The following is a 16510-nucleotide window of genomic DNA, read 5'->3' as shown; positions in this document are numbered from 1 at the left end:
TAAGCAAAATTTTAAAAACATATTTATAAGGTTTTTTTTTATTTAGGCTAATTTTTCTAAGATGTAAAATGTTTTTTATCCGTGTTCATAAAAAACTTTTAAATTTAAGAGCGAATATAAATTGTTTTTACCTTTTAATAAGGAATGAACAAGAACGAAAGTTTGGACGCCAAAGATAGGCGGACAAACATCAAGAGGCGAGCCGATGAGGTTCATCGTAACAACGCAAACTAGTATCTTAGAACTATTTGAATTAAACTTTGCAGGTAGACTTGTTTTAATTTTTAAAGGGTATTCTTTAAAACAAGAATTTGATTCGATATTCTTATAACATTTTTGTATATATTTGTTATAGAGACATCGCAATGTTTTTATAACTTTCAAAAAGCTTTTCCAGCAACCCTGAGAAAAAATACTTCGTTGAGGCACGTAGTTATTCTCGAGCGACTAAGTCTAAGGATACATCTGCCAGAATTTGTTAACAATCTGGCTCGTTTTTCTAAATAGTAACATAATTTTGTCATTATTTACCTCACTGGTTTGTAATTTGTTCAACCCTCGTTCTTTTCTCCCCCTTATAAAAGTTGCTATAATCATTTGTTTCGCTTTTGCCGTTCGTCCTGCAAATAACAATGGCATTAAGCTTAACAATCTGTACTTTATAACTTTTTTGCTAACCTTATTATCTCTAACGAAATGGTCTCTAGGGACACCAGGCTTCTTTTCAATTATTCTATTCACACGCATTCTATAATTGAATAAGGGAGTTTCCGAGTAAGGCGAAGGTAGGTTTCTGATACCAATTTATGTGTAAAATAAATTTAGTAGTAAATGTGCTTAGATGTAATAATATAAAGTATATATATTCTTGATCAGCATCAACAACCGTGCCGATCTTTCATAAATCAGCTATATATTACCGTCGTGCGATTCGGTCCTTTTCGACTTATATACTAGTGAGAGTAGTCAGAAAACTATCAGCACAGTTTCATTTAGATAGCTTCAAAACTGAGGGACTAGTTTGCGTAGAAACAGGCAGACGGGCGGAAAGGCGGACGGACAGATGGATATGGCTAGATTGACTCGGCTGTTGATTTTAAATATCGATGTTTTCTAACATTCATCCAGTCCGGCACTCCCTTTAAAATATATATATTTTACAAATTTGGTCCGAGTCTCCAAATTCTTTGTTGTGACTATGTTTTATTATACGTGTAATTCTGAAGCCATTATAAATATTTATATACCAACCATTTTTAGGATTTAAATATCGTTAACCGAAAGTATCCCCATGATGACTGCTTCTGTGGCTCCTCCTGTTATTGAAATGGAAAATGGTCCGGCGGCCCTACAAAGGTCAAATCATGTACGTAAATATTTTGGTTGGTCTCAATAGCTATTTACCGGTGTTACTTATGGTTGGTGCCGTAAAATGGTATTAAATAAGCCTGCAACAGAAAATCGTTTAGATTACCGAAAATAAGCAACAAAAATAATGGTTCTCTAAGGCAATTTCTGCGGCACTCATGTTATCATTTAAGATTTCCTTTTCATTAATTACAATTTTTAATTCATTTTCAGGTTAGCACAGTTCTTCTTTATGGCATTCCCATTGTATCTTTATATATTGAGGGGCAGGAGCGTTTGTGCCTAGCCCAAATATCGAATACTTTGCTCAAACAATTTAGCTATAACGAGATACATAATCGCAGGGTTGCTTTGGGCATTACTTGTGTACAGTGCACACCCGTACAATTGGAAATACTACGACGAGCTGGCGCTATGCCAGTAAGTTCGCGTCGTTGTGGAATGATAACACGACGAGAAGCGGAGCGCTTGTGTAAGAGCTTTTTAGGAGATAATACACCGCCGCGATTGCCTGAAGATTTTGCGTTTAGCGTTCAGCACAAGTGTGCTTGGGGCTGTCGCGGTTCATTTCTACCTTCCCGTTACAATTCCTCGCGAGCTAAATGCATAAAATGTTCATATTGTGGGATGTTTTTCTCGCCTAACAAATTTATATTTCATTCACATCGGATAACTACAAATGATAGATATGTCCAACCAGATGCTGCAAATTTTAATTCTTGGCGTCGGCATATGACATTATTAAATGGAAATAATACCAATGATGAAAAGATTATACACGCTTGGGAAGATGTGAAGGCAATGTTTAATGGCGGAACAAGAAAAAGATTGGTTGGCAGTGGGAGTAGTAGTAATAATAACAATAATCGTAATCAAAACATATCGCCTTCTTCTGAAGTTCTGAGAGGAATAACCTCCTGTATCTCACCAACACCAACCATCAACTTAGAAAGAGACTCAAATAAGACTTTGTCTACGAAAGAGGAATCACGGTGCCCCACCCTGGATAAGCAATATAAATATAGTACTGTTGCTGCTACCGCTGCTGTGGTGGCAGCTGTTGGTGTCCCTTACAATTTTGATACCAATGCCTCGCTATCTGGGGATCATCTTTCTGTAATGCCAATATCAAGAAATTTTGTCGTAGACTATATGTGGCAACATAAGGATCATCAGCATTACGAACAACAGCATTCAAAAATGGCGGAATCAAATTTGGAAACCTATGAAATCGACTCGAATTACCCGAAATCATGGGGTAAACAAGAGGCGAATGTTATAGGAAATTCGGTGCGATTTTCGGATAATGTTACTACCCATAAAAATCGTAAGCTCACGGGTATAGGAGGAGGAAATAATGGTCTCGCTGATTATAAGATTCCATCAATTCTAAGCTGTTCGGCTTTTAAGCCCGTAGTGGCGTCTACAGCCATAGTCTCAACATCTTTATATACGAGATCCAGTGATTTAAACAAAAGTAATGATAATATCAACTCCTCACAGGCAACAAGAACAACGACAGTTCTCACACATAATAGTACTTCACACCGATTAGTTAACCACGACTTGTCATTTTCGCCAATTTTAGATAAAGAAAGTAAGCCAAAACATTGTACGTGTTGCCCTTAATTTATAAACATACAATATTTTACAGAGATATTAGGAAACAGTGTTTGCAGAAAAGTAAACGATAATAACAATGCTAACGAGAACGAAGACGACGACGACGAAGTTGTGGATATTGAAACAACAGAGGATGAAAGTAAATTCTTAAGACATCACGAAAGTAGTGAAAGTAATAGTGTCTCTCAGACGACAAGTACGAATATTGATGTTGAGGCAGATGTCGATATTGATATCATAACAACCGAGGAGGATGCTGACGATCAATTGGAGCTGATCTCCAGTTCTTGCTCTATTGAGAATGCCAGTCGATCTTCGCTTTCAATCTTTAAAACTGAACGTATTCAAATATCAGGTCCTACTTCTCCAGCGGATACAAAGGAAAAACTATGCAGTGATGATGAATTCAATATAAATGGGGTATGTAATTAAAGCAAATCAATACCTAATTTACAAAACATCTTGTGGTATTTTATTCTAGTCCTATTGTGTATGATATTAACTGTTTCAGAACTTGAAGAAGAAGAAATTCAAGGGGTCGAATCATGTGTTCCAATAATTATACTGAAAGGCATATTAAGACACTGAAACACAAATGGTAACTGTAATTCTGTTACTGAAAAGAATCTTTGAAGATTATCTGAACTTCAGATATTTTTAGTTCCTCTGAGAGTATTTAATGTTTATAACAAACAATAAAAAACGTCATTAATATCAATAGAAACCTCAAATTTGTTTTTCAGGAATCAAAAGGCTTAAATGGTCAACATTTAAAGATAATTGCGCGCCGAACAACGGATAAAGTTCACCATCATCATGTGGAACGATGCTGTAATCCAAAGCAGTACTACCACAAACCCTTAGCATCTACAAAGAACCTTTCATCTTCATCGTCTAGCCTACAAATCCAACAGCGTTTGGCCTTTCCCGTATTTTTTAAATCACATCTGCACTCTTTTCGTCCTTTGCACTACTATCCCCAACCTCAGACAGTGACGACGACACTTAGCCCTAACAGCTCTACAGGAGACTCCAATAAATGGAGAAACATTGAGCCGTCATTATCGTGTTATTATGAAAAATCAACAAATTATGATTTTGTAGATTTTAAGTAATATACAAAATGGACTTATATGTCAGGCGAAAAAATCCTCATAAGGTGCTGAAATACATTAAAGAAACAAAACTGTCAAGGCACAGGAGAAATACTTAAAGAATGCGTTTATTCAACACCCAAAATAATTGTTCGCATTTTTGTACACATATTTTCAATTGAGATATAACTCGTATGTTTTAAAAATAAATGTATGATGTAAATGTATGTAAATTGTTTTTATATTGGTACCTATTTTAATAAAGCTTAAATATAGATACATATAAATAATAAACTAAATTAATATTATATCGAACATTATAACCACGTTACACAATAATTGAAGGGTAAGATAAACAATAACGAAAACTAACAGCTTTTAGTTTTTATTTTTGTTGTATAGTCAAGAGTTTTCCACCCCGTGAATGAGATATTTCTGTCCCTCTATGGTAAGTATATGTCGGATGTGGAATGGTTTCGTCCATATTAATGTCCTCGCGCGGTAGCACAGCGAGTTCCGTTGCCGATCGTTACCAAACTAAACTAAACTCCACTCCCTTCTCTCCATCTATTTATATGTTCTGTCAACGTTCTTACTTCAGTTTATCTATATACCTCTCTTTCTCTCCTATAACTTTCGGTAGCGCGACAACGGACCTCACTCGCCAGCAGAGACTGCGCTCGTCTCTGCTGCTATGCCTCGCGCTGCGCTTCTTAGAAAAAGCGTACTTCCCCGAATTCAGACTGCGCTCGTCTCTGCTGCTATGCCTGGCATTAACAGCCGAGTCGACCTAGCCATGTCCGTCTGTCCAATATTACGAAAACTAGTCTTTCAGCTTTGAAGCAATCTAAATTTAACTTTGCAGACTTTCTTCTGACTAGTCTCACTACTAACAAGAAAGGAAGCTAACTTCGGCACGCCGAAGTTTGTATACCCTTGCAGATATTATTTCATTACATTTCAACTATACTTATAATGTTTACAGTTTGACAGTTACAGTTTTACATTCACACCTTTACATTTTCTCTACATCTACCGATCGCTCCTATGGCCGCTATATGATATAGTTGTCCGATTTTCATGAAATTTATACCAAAATTCTACAATAATAAAATAAGCTTATATCTCAGAGTAGATGAAAATACGTTGAAAAACAACGAAGTTATAATTTGTTTCCTATTAATTTCCCGATCGTTTCTATGGCAGCTATAAGATATAGTCGTCCGATTTTCATAAAATTTTTACCAAAATTCAGAAATAATATAGAATGGCCATATCTAAAAAATGGTGCAAAAATGTTAAAAAACAGCAAAGTTATAATTTTTTTTCGAAAAATTTATCGAACATTTGTATGGCAGCTATATGATATAGTCGTCCGATCCGGCCCGTTCCGACATATATAGCAGTGAGAGTATATAGAAGACTATATGCAAAGTTTCATTCAGATAGCTTTAAAACTGAGGGACTAGTTTGCGTAGAAACAGACAGACGGACAGACGGACAGATGGACAGACGGACAGACGGACAGACGGACATGGCTATATCGACTCGGCTGTTGATGCTGATCAAGAATATATATACTTTATAGGCTCGGAAACGTCTCCTTCACTGCGTTGCAAACTTCTGACTGAAATTATAATACCCTGCAAGGGTATAAAAATTTCGGAACGGACGATCGTTTTAAAACATACATATCCGACAGATAATTTTTTAGGGATTCCGAATCTGTATTAAAAAAAAATTTTTTTTTGTGGATGATATGAGCTTCAAAGTTTTACTTCTTCGTTGTATGTATCATACACAAAAAATAGGTAAACTGGTCGGCATCCAGATAATATTACACAAAACTATATAACCAATGGTCATGATTTTTTCTTTAAACAATAGGTACATTCATAAACTCAGGTGTCCATTTTTTTCATATTGTTCTGGCTAAAGTAGTCAATCAAATCTGAAGCTGGACAATGCCCGAACACTATGACTACGCACTGCATGTATGTATCTTCCTTTTAATTTTAATCAGCTGCATAAAGAATCAAATGATTATAGTCCAGAAAGGAAAATTAGTCTATTAGAAATTTCCCAAATATAGGCTTATTTTTAGTCAAAATGGATCAAATATTAAAAAAATAAACTTAAAAGCAAAATAATAACATAATTTTGTTTTCATTATTCAAAAAATTCTTATTTGATTAAATCAACAAAAATAAAGCAATGTTTTGTTTTTAAAAGTTTCTTTTCAAAGAAAATAATACCTCTTTTTACTACGAAGAGACGAATTAGTGGGTTTTTTTTTACAATTCCCTGTCAAATGCCGTTTAAGTAAACGTAATTTATAATTTATATACATAATAATATATAACGCTTTCGCCAAGCTTTGAGTTGGACGTGCTTTACCTCGCTCTACATTTATTTAAAGTTTTCATGGTGTATTCTATTTAACAAAGCCCACATTTTTGGCATATTGTCGGTGAATAGCGCCCAAATAAGAACACGTCTTAATTTTTTGAGTTGATATTTCAAACTGTTTTTTATTTATTCAAATCCTAGCTTAAATAGCTAACATGAGAATGTACATTTTGGATCTTAGTTTTAGACCCACGCATCGGACAGTTCCCGATCGTGGGAAATATTTTAAGTGCGATAAGGGCACACAGTCACCCCGATAGCACATATCTTTAACAAACCCAGACCGCTCGCAGGAGGTTATATTTCGGGTTGCTTGTATTTTCATAGGCCCAAGTGGCGGTTGTAGTTATACATAGACAAGTGCAGTGCACTGCTGCAGAGATTTAATACCTAACATATGCATCTTGTCTATAGATAAGTGTAGATACGTGTTCATGTGTGAACAGTCGGTGTTTTCGTACTCTTTATAAACAACTGGACCATTTTAAATAAAGTCTGTGACTTTATCGTCGTAAAACAATTTCGGTTTATTCCTTGCCTTTCTTTTCTGGTGCATTGTGTTTACCGCTTATCGCTGCATCGCCTTAGTGTTGTTGTTGCCGCTACCTAAATCAATAACACATACTTCTTATTTTTCGGCGCTTAGATAAAAGCTTTTATTTATGCGTTCTTCGCTTTCCGTTTTGATCGGTCTGTTCGCCGCGATACTTACACAGCATTTTGTAAATTATTTCGTCACATTTTATCCAAATAATTTTTATTTTTATCCAAATAATGGCTACCTGATGTATCACTAAGTGCTCAAACGGCCGAAAATTTTCTTCGCGGCAGGCCACCATTTACTGTTGGCTCTGCGACAATATCGCTCACCCTGGATGTGCCGATGTGGGGCGAATTGACCCGCATATTGACGACCTCATTCGATATAATCCCGGATTGGACTGGACGTGCCAGAGCTGCCTGCATATCAAATCCGATATGAGGGTTTTCATGAGGAAAACTCACCTGGAGTTTCAGTCGTTGGCTGCCGGCTTCAAGGATTTTTCAAATCGTTTCCAGAAGGCTGAATACTATTTCTAATCCCTAAAACTGATAAGTGACTTCACAAATATAAAAAGGTGCAATCTTTCTGAGAATATTTTATCTGTTCCAGATCCTGCAAGCCCCCTTATGCAGTTCAGCTCACGTGCCAAGCCTGGATAATGGCTCCGGTGAAGAAGGGCTGCATCGGTCCCAATTTCTGGACTGGCTGTTGGATCATCCGCCTGTCAACGTTGACCAGGCATCCACGTCGCATGCTGCTGCCTTTGCTGCTAATGCTGTACCGGTCCCCATTTCTGGACTGGGCGAGTTCGCCATGCCCTCGGTTCAGCAGCTTGTCAACGTCGACCAGGCATCCACGTCGCGAGCTGCTGCCTTCAATGAAGCGTTCTTGGTGTTGGATGCCCACCCAGTGGTTCCTCCGGCGGTCACTATTTCAGCGCCGGTTTTTACTAGTAATGTCCCCCAACAGTCTACAAATTCTGGAGTTGCCCAACGTAGACCTTAGCTGGCAGATTTGTGTAACCCGCCTCAATCCAGAACCATTTGAGCAACAAATTCAATGTTTCTGGTACCGAGTTTAGTGTCTCAAAGTTCATTTTTAAGCAAAGACGTGATATTTTCTAAGGCTCTTGATTCTTCAGGATAGCCTGAGCATGCAATTGTTCATGAATTCGTAAACAAAAGTAATCCTCGTGCTCGCGGCCTCAAACTCTTTCAACTAGGCCTCCAAAAAACTAATGAATTCTTTTGTTCTTCATTATCAAAATGTTCGTAATTTACTTGGCAAACTCAGTAATGTAATTGTTTTTACAGAAACATGGTTCAACTCCTCTGTGTCTGATTGTGAAATTTGCTCAGGGAACTTTACTATCTATAGACGTGATCGTCCATGCGGACTGGCTGTGGTGTTCTCATCGCGGTTAAATCTGATCTTGTTTCTAAAATGATTTCTAATATTGACACTGATAGTACTTCAGAGTTCGTGGCGGTTCGTAACCACTTAAATCGGTGCAAAATTGAGTTTCAGGCTAACCCTAAGAAATTTTACGCTTTCGTAATTTTAAAACGGAAATCTCAATCTCAATATCCATTATGTGTTCACTTCGATAATGCCTCCGCTTCTAATGAGCCTGATATCGCGAATTTGTTCGCAAAATTCTTTCAGACTATATACTCATAAATTAATTTCGATATTATTGGATATTTTCCACTTCCACACTTCAATTGCATTTTAATACCCTTGCAGGGTATTATAATTTCAATCAGAAGTTTGCAACGCAGTGAAGGAGACCTTTCCGACCCTTTAAAGTATATTTATTCTTGATCAGCATCAACAGCCGAGTCGATCTAGCCATGTCCGTCTGTCCGTCCGTCCGTCTAGTCCCTCAGTTTCAAAGCTATCTGAATGAAACTTTGCATATAGTCTTCTATATACTCTCACTGATATATATGTCGGAACGGGCCGGATCGGATGACTATATCATATAGCTGCCATACAAATGTTCGATAAGTTTTTAGAAAAAAATTTATAACTTGGCTTTTCAATATTTTTGCATCATTTTTGAGATTTCGCCATTCTATATTATTATAGAATTTTGGTAAAATGTAATGAATGTGTGTGTTTTCAGCATTATAATTTATAATATAAATATCAAAACCAATCTGCAAGGGTATACAAACTTCGGCGTGCCGAAGTTAGCTTCCTTTCTTGTTTATAAATGCAATCCGTCAATGGTTCCATCTGCCACACTATTATAAAACCGTATGGAGCGAACTCGGTTTCAAGATTTGATGAAAGTATATGTAAAGTAATAACAAATGACAGTATATAATAATACATAAATTTAAAAAAATAAAAAAAATAAGATTTATAACATGTAGAGTGCCATTCAATGAAATTAGTAAAGTAATGATAAAAACTGAAGTATATTTTGGTAATAAGAATACAAATTGTTAGATTAAGTAAAATTTGTATACCCATTTTGACTAGTGCAATAAATATAAGGTAGGTTCACTAGGATATTATCAAAAATAATAAATTAAATTATAAGTGTTTTAAGCAAATAATTAGTGTTGTTTTTCAAAAATTAATTTTTTTTTTTTAATAAATCGGTTTCTTTACTTGTGTACTATGAGTGTTTAAAAGGATTTTTTGATATTCGATGTCGTAACGAAGTTTCATCACAGAAAATACATGCAGGCTATTCCTACAATTATTATTTCCTTTGAGTTTTTCTCGAAACCACGTTTTTGCAACTGGTTAAAACGATTTCTCAATAACTACTTAACATTTAAAAAAACTGATAGAAAAATGGCCATCACATGTGTCAACCTCCTTACGGATTCCAGGAGCTGACTTGATAACTTAATATCAACTTTATTTTCTCTATCTCTGTTTCTAGCAAGAGTCTGACTAAAGCAAAGCACACGTTCCATTGGCGATCCTTTGCCTCTGGCTGAAAGTCCCCCTTTTGACATTCACTACTACAATCCTTATATGTTCATACGACCTCATCCAGATATAACATTACTATAAGTACGTAGGACTTATTTTAATTTCAATTTCTTAATTGATGGATTTATTTATATTTTTTTGTGTGAGATACAACATTTTCTTCTTGACATTTTAAAGAGACAACAAACTGGTTTTTTGTACCTTAAATATACATATTTATGTAGATATATATATTCGTTCGCATCCACAAAGTCTAATTGCATGAATAGTGGGATTTAAAACACTATTATAGGAACAATTAATTAACAAAATATAATTATTATGAAGAAGGAAAGTCATTTGACAAAATGTTTTCCAAAATATAAGAGCTTGATTATGTGGCTTTGATGAGTTTTTTTTGTATTAATATAGATAAAAGCTAAAAACCATTGACGACTTTGTGTACGTTCCAAATTATAAATATTAACTTTTGTATTAAGCAAAAATTGGATATAGCGTGGAATCTGTGCATATTTGATTTTCCGGCTATTGTTTTTAAAGCAAAATATAAGTTTAGAAATTGGAAAATGCTTTTTCTATAGTAATAAGAAATATTTCTATTGTATCTGCTGCTGTTGTTGTTGTTGCTGACGTCGTTCTCGAGCTTTTTCAATATGTCGTTTTCGGTCTTCCTTTGTCCAATAGCGACCTATTTTTACCTCCGATACTGTATCCTCTTCGGTTGTTGTTACTTCGTTATAACGTATGTTTTTCCGAATCGATGAGGAGACTTGAGGTGCACGATTGCGTACTGGCCTTTTCACGATATATCTCGATCCATCGGGGCGACGTTTCACCTTCCAAACCATTGGAATTTCATCGGCATTATTTGTATCGTTGCTGAAGAGTACGTCATTAGGTTTTGAGCTATTCGTTGACTCAAGGCATTTGCTAGCGACCTATATTATATTTTTATTTATATGTATATAATTAAATTAACTGATACACTTACCTGTTGACTACTTACGAAGTGATAGCGGCTTAAATTTGGGGCGTTGAACTGTGGGCAGTGGCTATAAGACGATTCCTCATTTCCTGCTCTAAGAATAATGTTCTCATTTTCTTGGCTGACTTTGCTTTGGCACTCTGGAATCAAGAATGTAAGGAAGCTTAAGTCAAAAAAAGAATATATAAACTATATTTTATAGTCTATTTACACCAGGCTGCGTCTTAACGGAGCAAACGTAGTTTGGGACGCAATATTCCATGAATTTTCTATTGAGTATGTTTCCAAAGAAATACCTCCATTTCCTTATTATACCCTTGCAGGGTATTATAATTTCAATCAGAAGTTTGCAACGCAGGAGACCTTTCCAACCCTATAAAGTATATATATTCCTGATCAGCATCAACAGCCGAGTCGATCTAGCCATGTCCGTCTGTCCGTTTCTACGCAAACTAGTCCCTCAGTTTGAGAGCTATCTGAATGAAACTTTGCATATAGTCTTCTATATACTCTCACTGCTATATATGTCAGCCATACAAATGTTCGATAAATTTTTAGAAAAAAATTATAACTTGGCTGTTTTTTAACATATTTGCATCATTTTTGAGATATGGTCATCTTTTATTATATCAGAATTTCGGTTTTAATTTTTTTTTAAATCGCTCGACTATATCATATAGCTGCCATAGAAAACAAGAAAGGAACTTAACTTCGGCACGCCGAAGTTTGTATACCCTTGCAGATTGGTTTTGATGTTTATTTTATAGATTTAAATGCTGAAAACACTCACAAAACAGAGTTTCATTTCATTTTACCTATACTTATTATGTTTACAGTTTGACAGTTATAGTTTTACATTGCCAGCTTACATATTCTATATATTTACCGATCGCTTCTATGGCAGCTATATGATATAGTTGTCCGATTTTTATGAAATTTATACCAAAATTCTAGAATAAAAAAAGTTTATATCTTAGAGTAGATAAAAATACGTTGAAAAACATCGAAGCTATAATTTTGTTTCCTATTTATTTCCCGACCGTTTCTATTTCTATATCATAAGTCGTCCGATTTTCATAAAATTTTTAACAAAATTCAGAAATAATATAAAATGGCCACATCTAAAAAATGATGCAAAAATTTTAAAAAACAGCAAAGTTATAATTTTTTTTCTACAAATTTATCGAACATTTGTATGGCAGCTATATGATATAGTCGTCCGATTCGGCCCGTTCCGACATATATAACAGTGAGAGTATATAGAAGACTATATGCAAAGTTTTATTCAGATAGCTAAAAACTGAGGGACTAGTTTGCGTAGAAACGGACAGACGGACGGACAGACGGGCGGACTGACGGACGGACAGACGGACATGGCTAGATGGACTTGGCTGTTGATGCTGATCAAGAGTATTTATACTTTATAGGGTCGGAAACGTCTCCTTCACTGCGTTGTAAACTTCTGACTGAAATTATAATACCCTGCAAGGGTATAACAAGAAAGGAAGCTGACTTCGACACGCCGAAGTTTGTATACCCTTGCATATTGCAATTGGCTAAATAATTAAAAAGAAAATATATAAAATCTCTATATTTATACATAGCATAAATAAAGTGCTGAAAACACACACAAAACAGAGTTTCATAACATTTTACCTATACTTATTATGTTTACAGTTTGACAGTTACAGTTTTACATTCTAAGCTTTACATTTTCTCTACATTTACCAATCGCTTGTACGGCAGATATAATGAAATAATAAAATAAGCTTATATCTCAGAGTAGATGAAAATACGTTGAAAAACAAAGAAGTTATAATTTTTATACCCTTGCAACGCAGTGGTCTCCTTCACTGCTTTAAAACTGAGGGACTAGTTTGCGTAGAAACGAACAGACAGACGGACATGGCTAGATCGAATCGGCTGTTGACGCTGATCAAAAATATATATACTTTATAGGGTCGGAAACTTTTGACTGATGCTGATTAAAAAAAAAATATATACTTTATAGGGTCGGAAAGGTCTACTTCACTGCGTTGCAAACTTTTGACTGAAATTTTAATACCATAAAAATGTATAACATCGCTGTTTTCGGCATATTTTCAATTACTTTAAGATATATCCATTTTGTTTTATTTCATCAATTTGTTTTTAACTTTATAAAAATCTAACGAATATCTATTATATAAAAATAAGTCGGGTTTTCCTGTTTAATCATCTAACTTAAGAACACACTAGCCGATTTCCACGGTTTTGCAAAGGTCTCGGACTCCGCGAGGTAAATAGCAAAGAAAATTCAGGAAAAGTTGCAACTGAAAAGCGGGACAATAATTTTTCGTCTACAGCGCCATCTCTGATACATAGCATGCCATTATTCTCTGCTCGGTTTATTTCATGTGACAAACCGAAATTACGTTCAATTGTGTGAAATTGTGAAAAAACTAAAAGAAACAAGAAAGGAAGCTAACTTCGGCACGCCGAAGTTTGTATACCCTTGCAGATTGGTTTTCATATTTATATTATAAATTATAATGCCAAAAACAGACACTAAACATGGTTTTCATATTTATATTACAAATTATAATGCCGAAAACAGACACTAAACAGAGTTTCATAACATTTTATCTATACTTATTATGTTTACAGTTTGACAGTTACAGTTATACATTCCCAGCTTTACATTTTCTCTACATCTACGGATCGCTTCATGTCTCAAATTAGATTAAAATACGATGAAAAACAACGAAGTTATAATTTTTTTCGATTAATTTCCCGATCGTTCCTAAAAAAATTCTGGAATAATATAAAATGGCTATATCTCAAAAATGATGGAATAATATTGAAAAACAGCTAAGGTATAATTTTTTTTCTAAAAATGTATCGAACATTTGTATGGCAGCTATATGATATAGTCGTCCGATCCGGCCCGTTTCGACATATATAGCAGTGAGAGTATATAGAAGAGTATATGCAAAGTTTCATTCAGATACCTTTAAAACTGAGGGACTAGTTTGCGTAGAAACGGACAGACGGACGGACAGACGGACATGGCTAGATCGACTCGGCTGTTGATGCTGATCAAGAATATATATACTTTATAGGGTCGGAAACGTCTCCTTCACTGCGTTGCAAACTTCTGACTGAAATTATAATACCCTGCAAGGGTATAAAAATAAAATTTACTTTTGACTCACCACTAACATATGCTGTTCGCAAGTTGGTTGAACAGAGGCCAATCCGTCCAGATTTGCCAAATGGCAAAAGTAACATACTGCTTACAGGGCTAGTGGCAACCAGGTGATTCACTCCAGAATTATCTATAGACACTGTTGTGCTCTCTTCAACGATTTTTGGCGAGGCGCTGTTATTCGAACCTCCTGTATTGTAGGCACTTGATGAGTTGTCGACTTCATCTTGTTTTGTAATAATCAACTTGTTTGCTCCATTAATATTATTATTTCGAACATAGCCACTGCTGCTGGATCGACTTGTTGTGCTTCGTAAGGTAAACACCCGGCTGCAAGTGGCAGTAGGCTTCGATGGCGGTGTCGGGCGATTACCAACTAGGGAGGGATCAATTGTTTTTGGTGATTTTAGGCCCAGCCATTGGGCAACACGTTCAGTTTGTTGTTGCTTTGCTGAAGTTTCGAATGCTTCCGGTGATGCCGATCCTATTTTAGTTATATAGTTTGAACTTTGATAGGGTGAACAGTATAAGGGTTCCGATTCCGAGTCTTCTGGAATTGTCTCATAAATGTGCTCGCTATCGTCGTAATCATTTTTCGAAACTCTAATATTGTTTGCTTGATCTATATTTTTTTTATCAAGAAAATGGTTTTTGCTATGATGTTCGACTATCTTTTTTTCCAGGGAAGAATTGGATTTTGTTGTTGTATTCTGTTGCTGAGTTGTTGAATTCTGCTTTTGTTGTGTTATTAAAACACCTTCTTCACTAGATAATTCATTAAATTGATGAACGTGACTCAAAAGGACTTTATCCAACTTATCCACAACATTGGTGTAATCATCGGGCAGAAAAGTAGTATTGGCATATTCAAAATTACTCTCAATGTCGTCTTCATCATCGCCCTCGTCTTCCTATAAAAGACAACACCTTTATAATATTGTAGTTCATCGGAAACTCCTTTTAGTTGATATTCTTTTTGTGCTAGCATCTAGCATTTTCCTGTGAACCGTTAATTTTTGCATTTTTTTTTCGGGGAGCTTCTGCATAGATCAAGCTACTCGATAAACAAAAATTTTGGAAAATGTGCCAACAAGAATAACAACTAAAAGAAGTTGTTAGGTGGAAATAACTGACTACCTCGGTACATTAAAGTTTTAGAACACTAGCCAAAAAAATGAATACTTTTTATGCTTACTGGGTATAGAATTCGACTAACGAGAAGCGTCACAGCTGTGCTACTCTCTGATATCTTGAGCTCTGCCTCTTCCTTATTCTTTACATCAATGCCATTAATGCGTAGTATCTGATCACCCTCCCGTAGGCGTCCATCGTTCTGGGCTATACTCTTCGGTTTAATGCCACTGATGAATACATCTTCGCAGATTTCTCCGGTATCTTTACATATTATCTGACTCTCCTTGTTTGTTGTATCGATGTTTGAAGGTTGATAGCCGGAAGAGCAAATATATATGCCGATATTATCGCTAGTATCATTAATAACAGCTTTAGTGAGTGTTATTTCCTGTCGGATTAAAAGACAATAGTTGGTATACAAGAAAAGATTATAATTTAATTAATAACAGATTTTCATGAAAATTTTAAAATATACAGTTTTAGCATCTCACCTCAATATCAATTTCCGGCTCCAGACATTGTTCAAATATGTGATGTTCCTGCTCAATAAAACGATCAGTTATTGTTTGAACCAGATCGTGATCTTTTAGAATATCTGTGTTTAAAACGGTTTGTGTTTGAACTTCCTTCGATGTTATTTTTTCGCTATTAAAAGTCCTTAGTGTTAAACTGAGGGGATGATTTTCAGTTTCAGCAGGAATTATTAATGGTGTAAGGGAATTGCCTTGCTGAGAGACACATGAATTTGCTGTTTTTGCCGAGACTAAAGCTTCGGGTTTAATTCCAATTATTTTAGAATCAGCTTCGTTTTTTTTTTTTGCAATGTTATCCGTATACGCATTTGAAGATTTGTAGCAAAATTCTTGTTTAATATCTAAACCTATGGCATTGTGATTCTGTTTTTGCCTGCTCAATTCAACAACTAAAGTTTCTTTAGCCTGGAGGAACTTTTGAACCGCTTCATACCTTGGCAAGTGACTAATATCTACGTTATTTATCTGAAAGATACATCAAAGATACATCAAAGAATACGCATCTTTCAACAAGACTCACTTTTAACACAACATATTCGTACTCCGCGTCGACAACGCAATTATTCATATTTATTGCTTTATTTCTTAGCAAAACTCATATTGTATATATTTCCTTTGGATTGTATACATATTTTTTCTCTGACCCAGCTTTAAGTATGACCAAAACACTTTTTATTA

At 35.4% G+C, this 16510-nt stretch overlaps 2 protein-coding genes across 2 annotated transcripts; one reads left to right on the top strand and one right to left on the bottom strand.

Moving 5' to 3' along the window:
* Positions 1 to 1323: 1323 nt before the first annotated feature.
* fuss (SKI family transcriptional corepressor fussel) lies at positions 1324 to 8043 on the top strand. Its single transcript, XM_070287647.1, is given in 4 exon segments — positions 1324 to 1366; positions 1582 to 3411; positions 3735 to 4091; positions 7648 to 8043. Coding segments are annotated over 4 exon segments (2622 nt in total). The 5' UTR covers positions 1324 to 1327.
* A 2032-nt stretch (positions 8044 to 10075) lies between these two features.
* Slip1 (SLo interacting protein 1) lies at positions 10076 to 16510 on the bottom strand. The gene is made up of 6 exons (XM_017167130.3): positions 16353 to 16510; positions 15791 to 16297; positions 15361 to 15687; positions 14173 to 15076; positions 10985 to 11118; positions 10076 to 10931 (listed from the first exon to the last, which is right to left on the bottom strand). The coding sequence occupies exons 1-6, from the start codon at positions 16398 to 16400 to the stop codon at positions 10590 to 10592; spliced, it is 2262 nt and encodes a 753-aa protein (XP_017022619.3). The 5' UTR covers positions 16401 to 16510; the 3' UTR covers positions 10076 to 10589.

Source organism: Drosophila kikkawai, chromosome 4, assembly GCF_030179895.1.
Source record: "Drosophila kikkawai strain 14028-0561.14 chromosome 4, DkikHiC1v2, whole genome shotgun sequence".
In the NCBI taxonomy this organism is placed as follows: domain Eukaryota; kingdom Metazoa; phylum Arthropoda; class Insecta; order Diptera; family Drosophilidae; genus Drosophila; species Drosophila kikkawai.
This window is presented reverse-complemented; position numbering and strand designations above follow the sequence as displayed.

Bases quoted from the DNA above. Each gene is read 5' to 3' on its own strand.
- Slip1 (XM_017167130.3), bottom strand. From the start codon at position 16,400: ATGAATAATTGCGTTGTCGACGCGGAGTACGAATATGTTGTGTTAAAA. The intron at 15,688-15,790 runs GTGAGATGCTAA...TTAATCCGACAG, and splicing joins AGCCGGAAATTGATATTGAG to GAAATAACACTCACTAAAGC. The intron at 10,932-10,984 runs GTAAGTGTATCA...AATATAATATAG, and splicing joins ACTTCGTAAGTAGTCAACAG to GTCGCTAGCAAATGCCTTGA.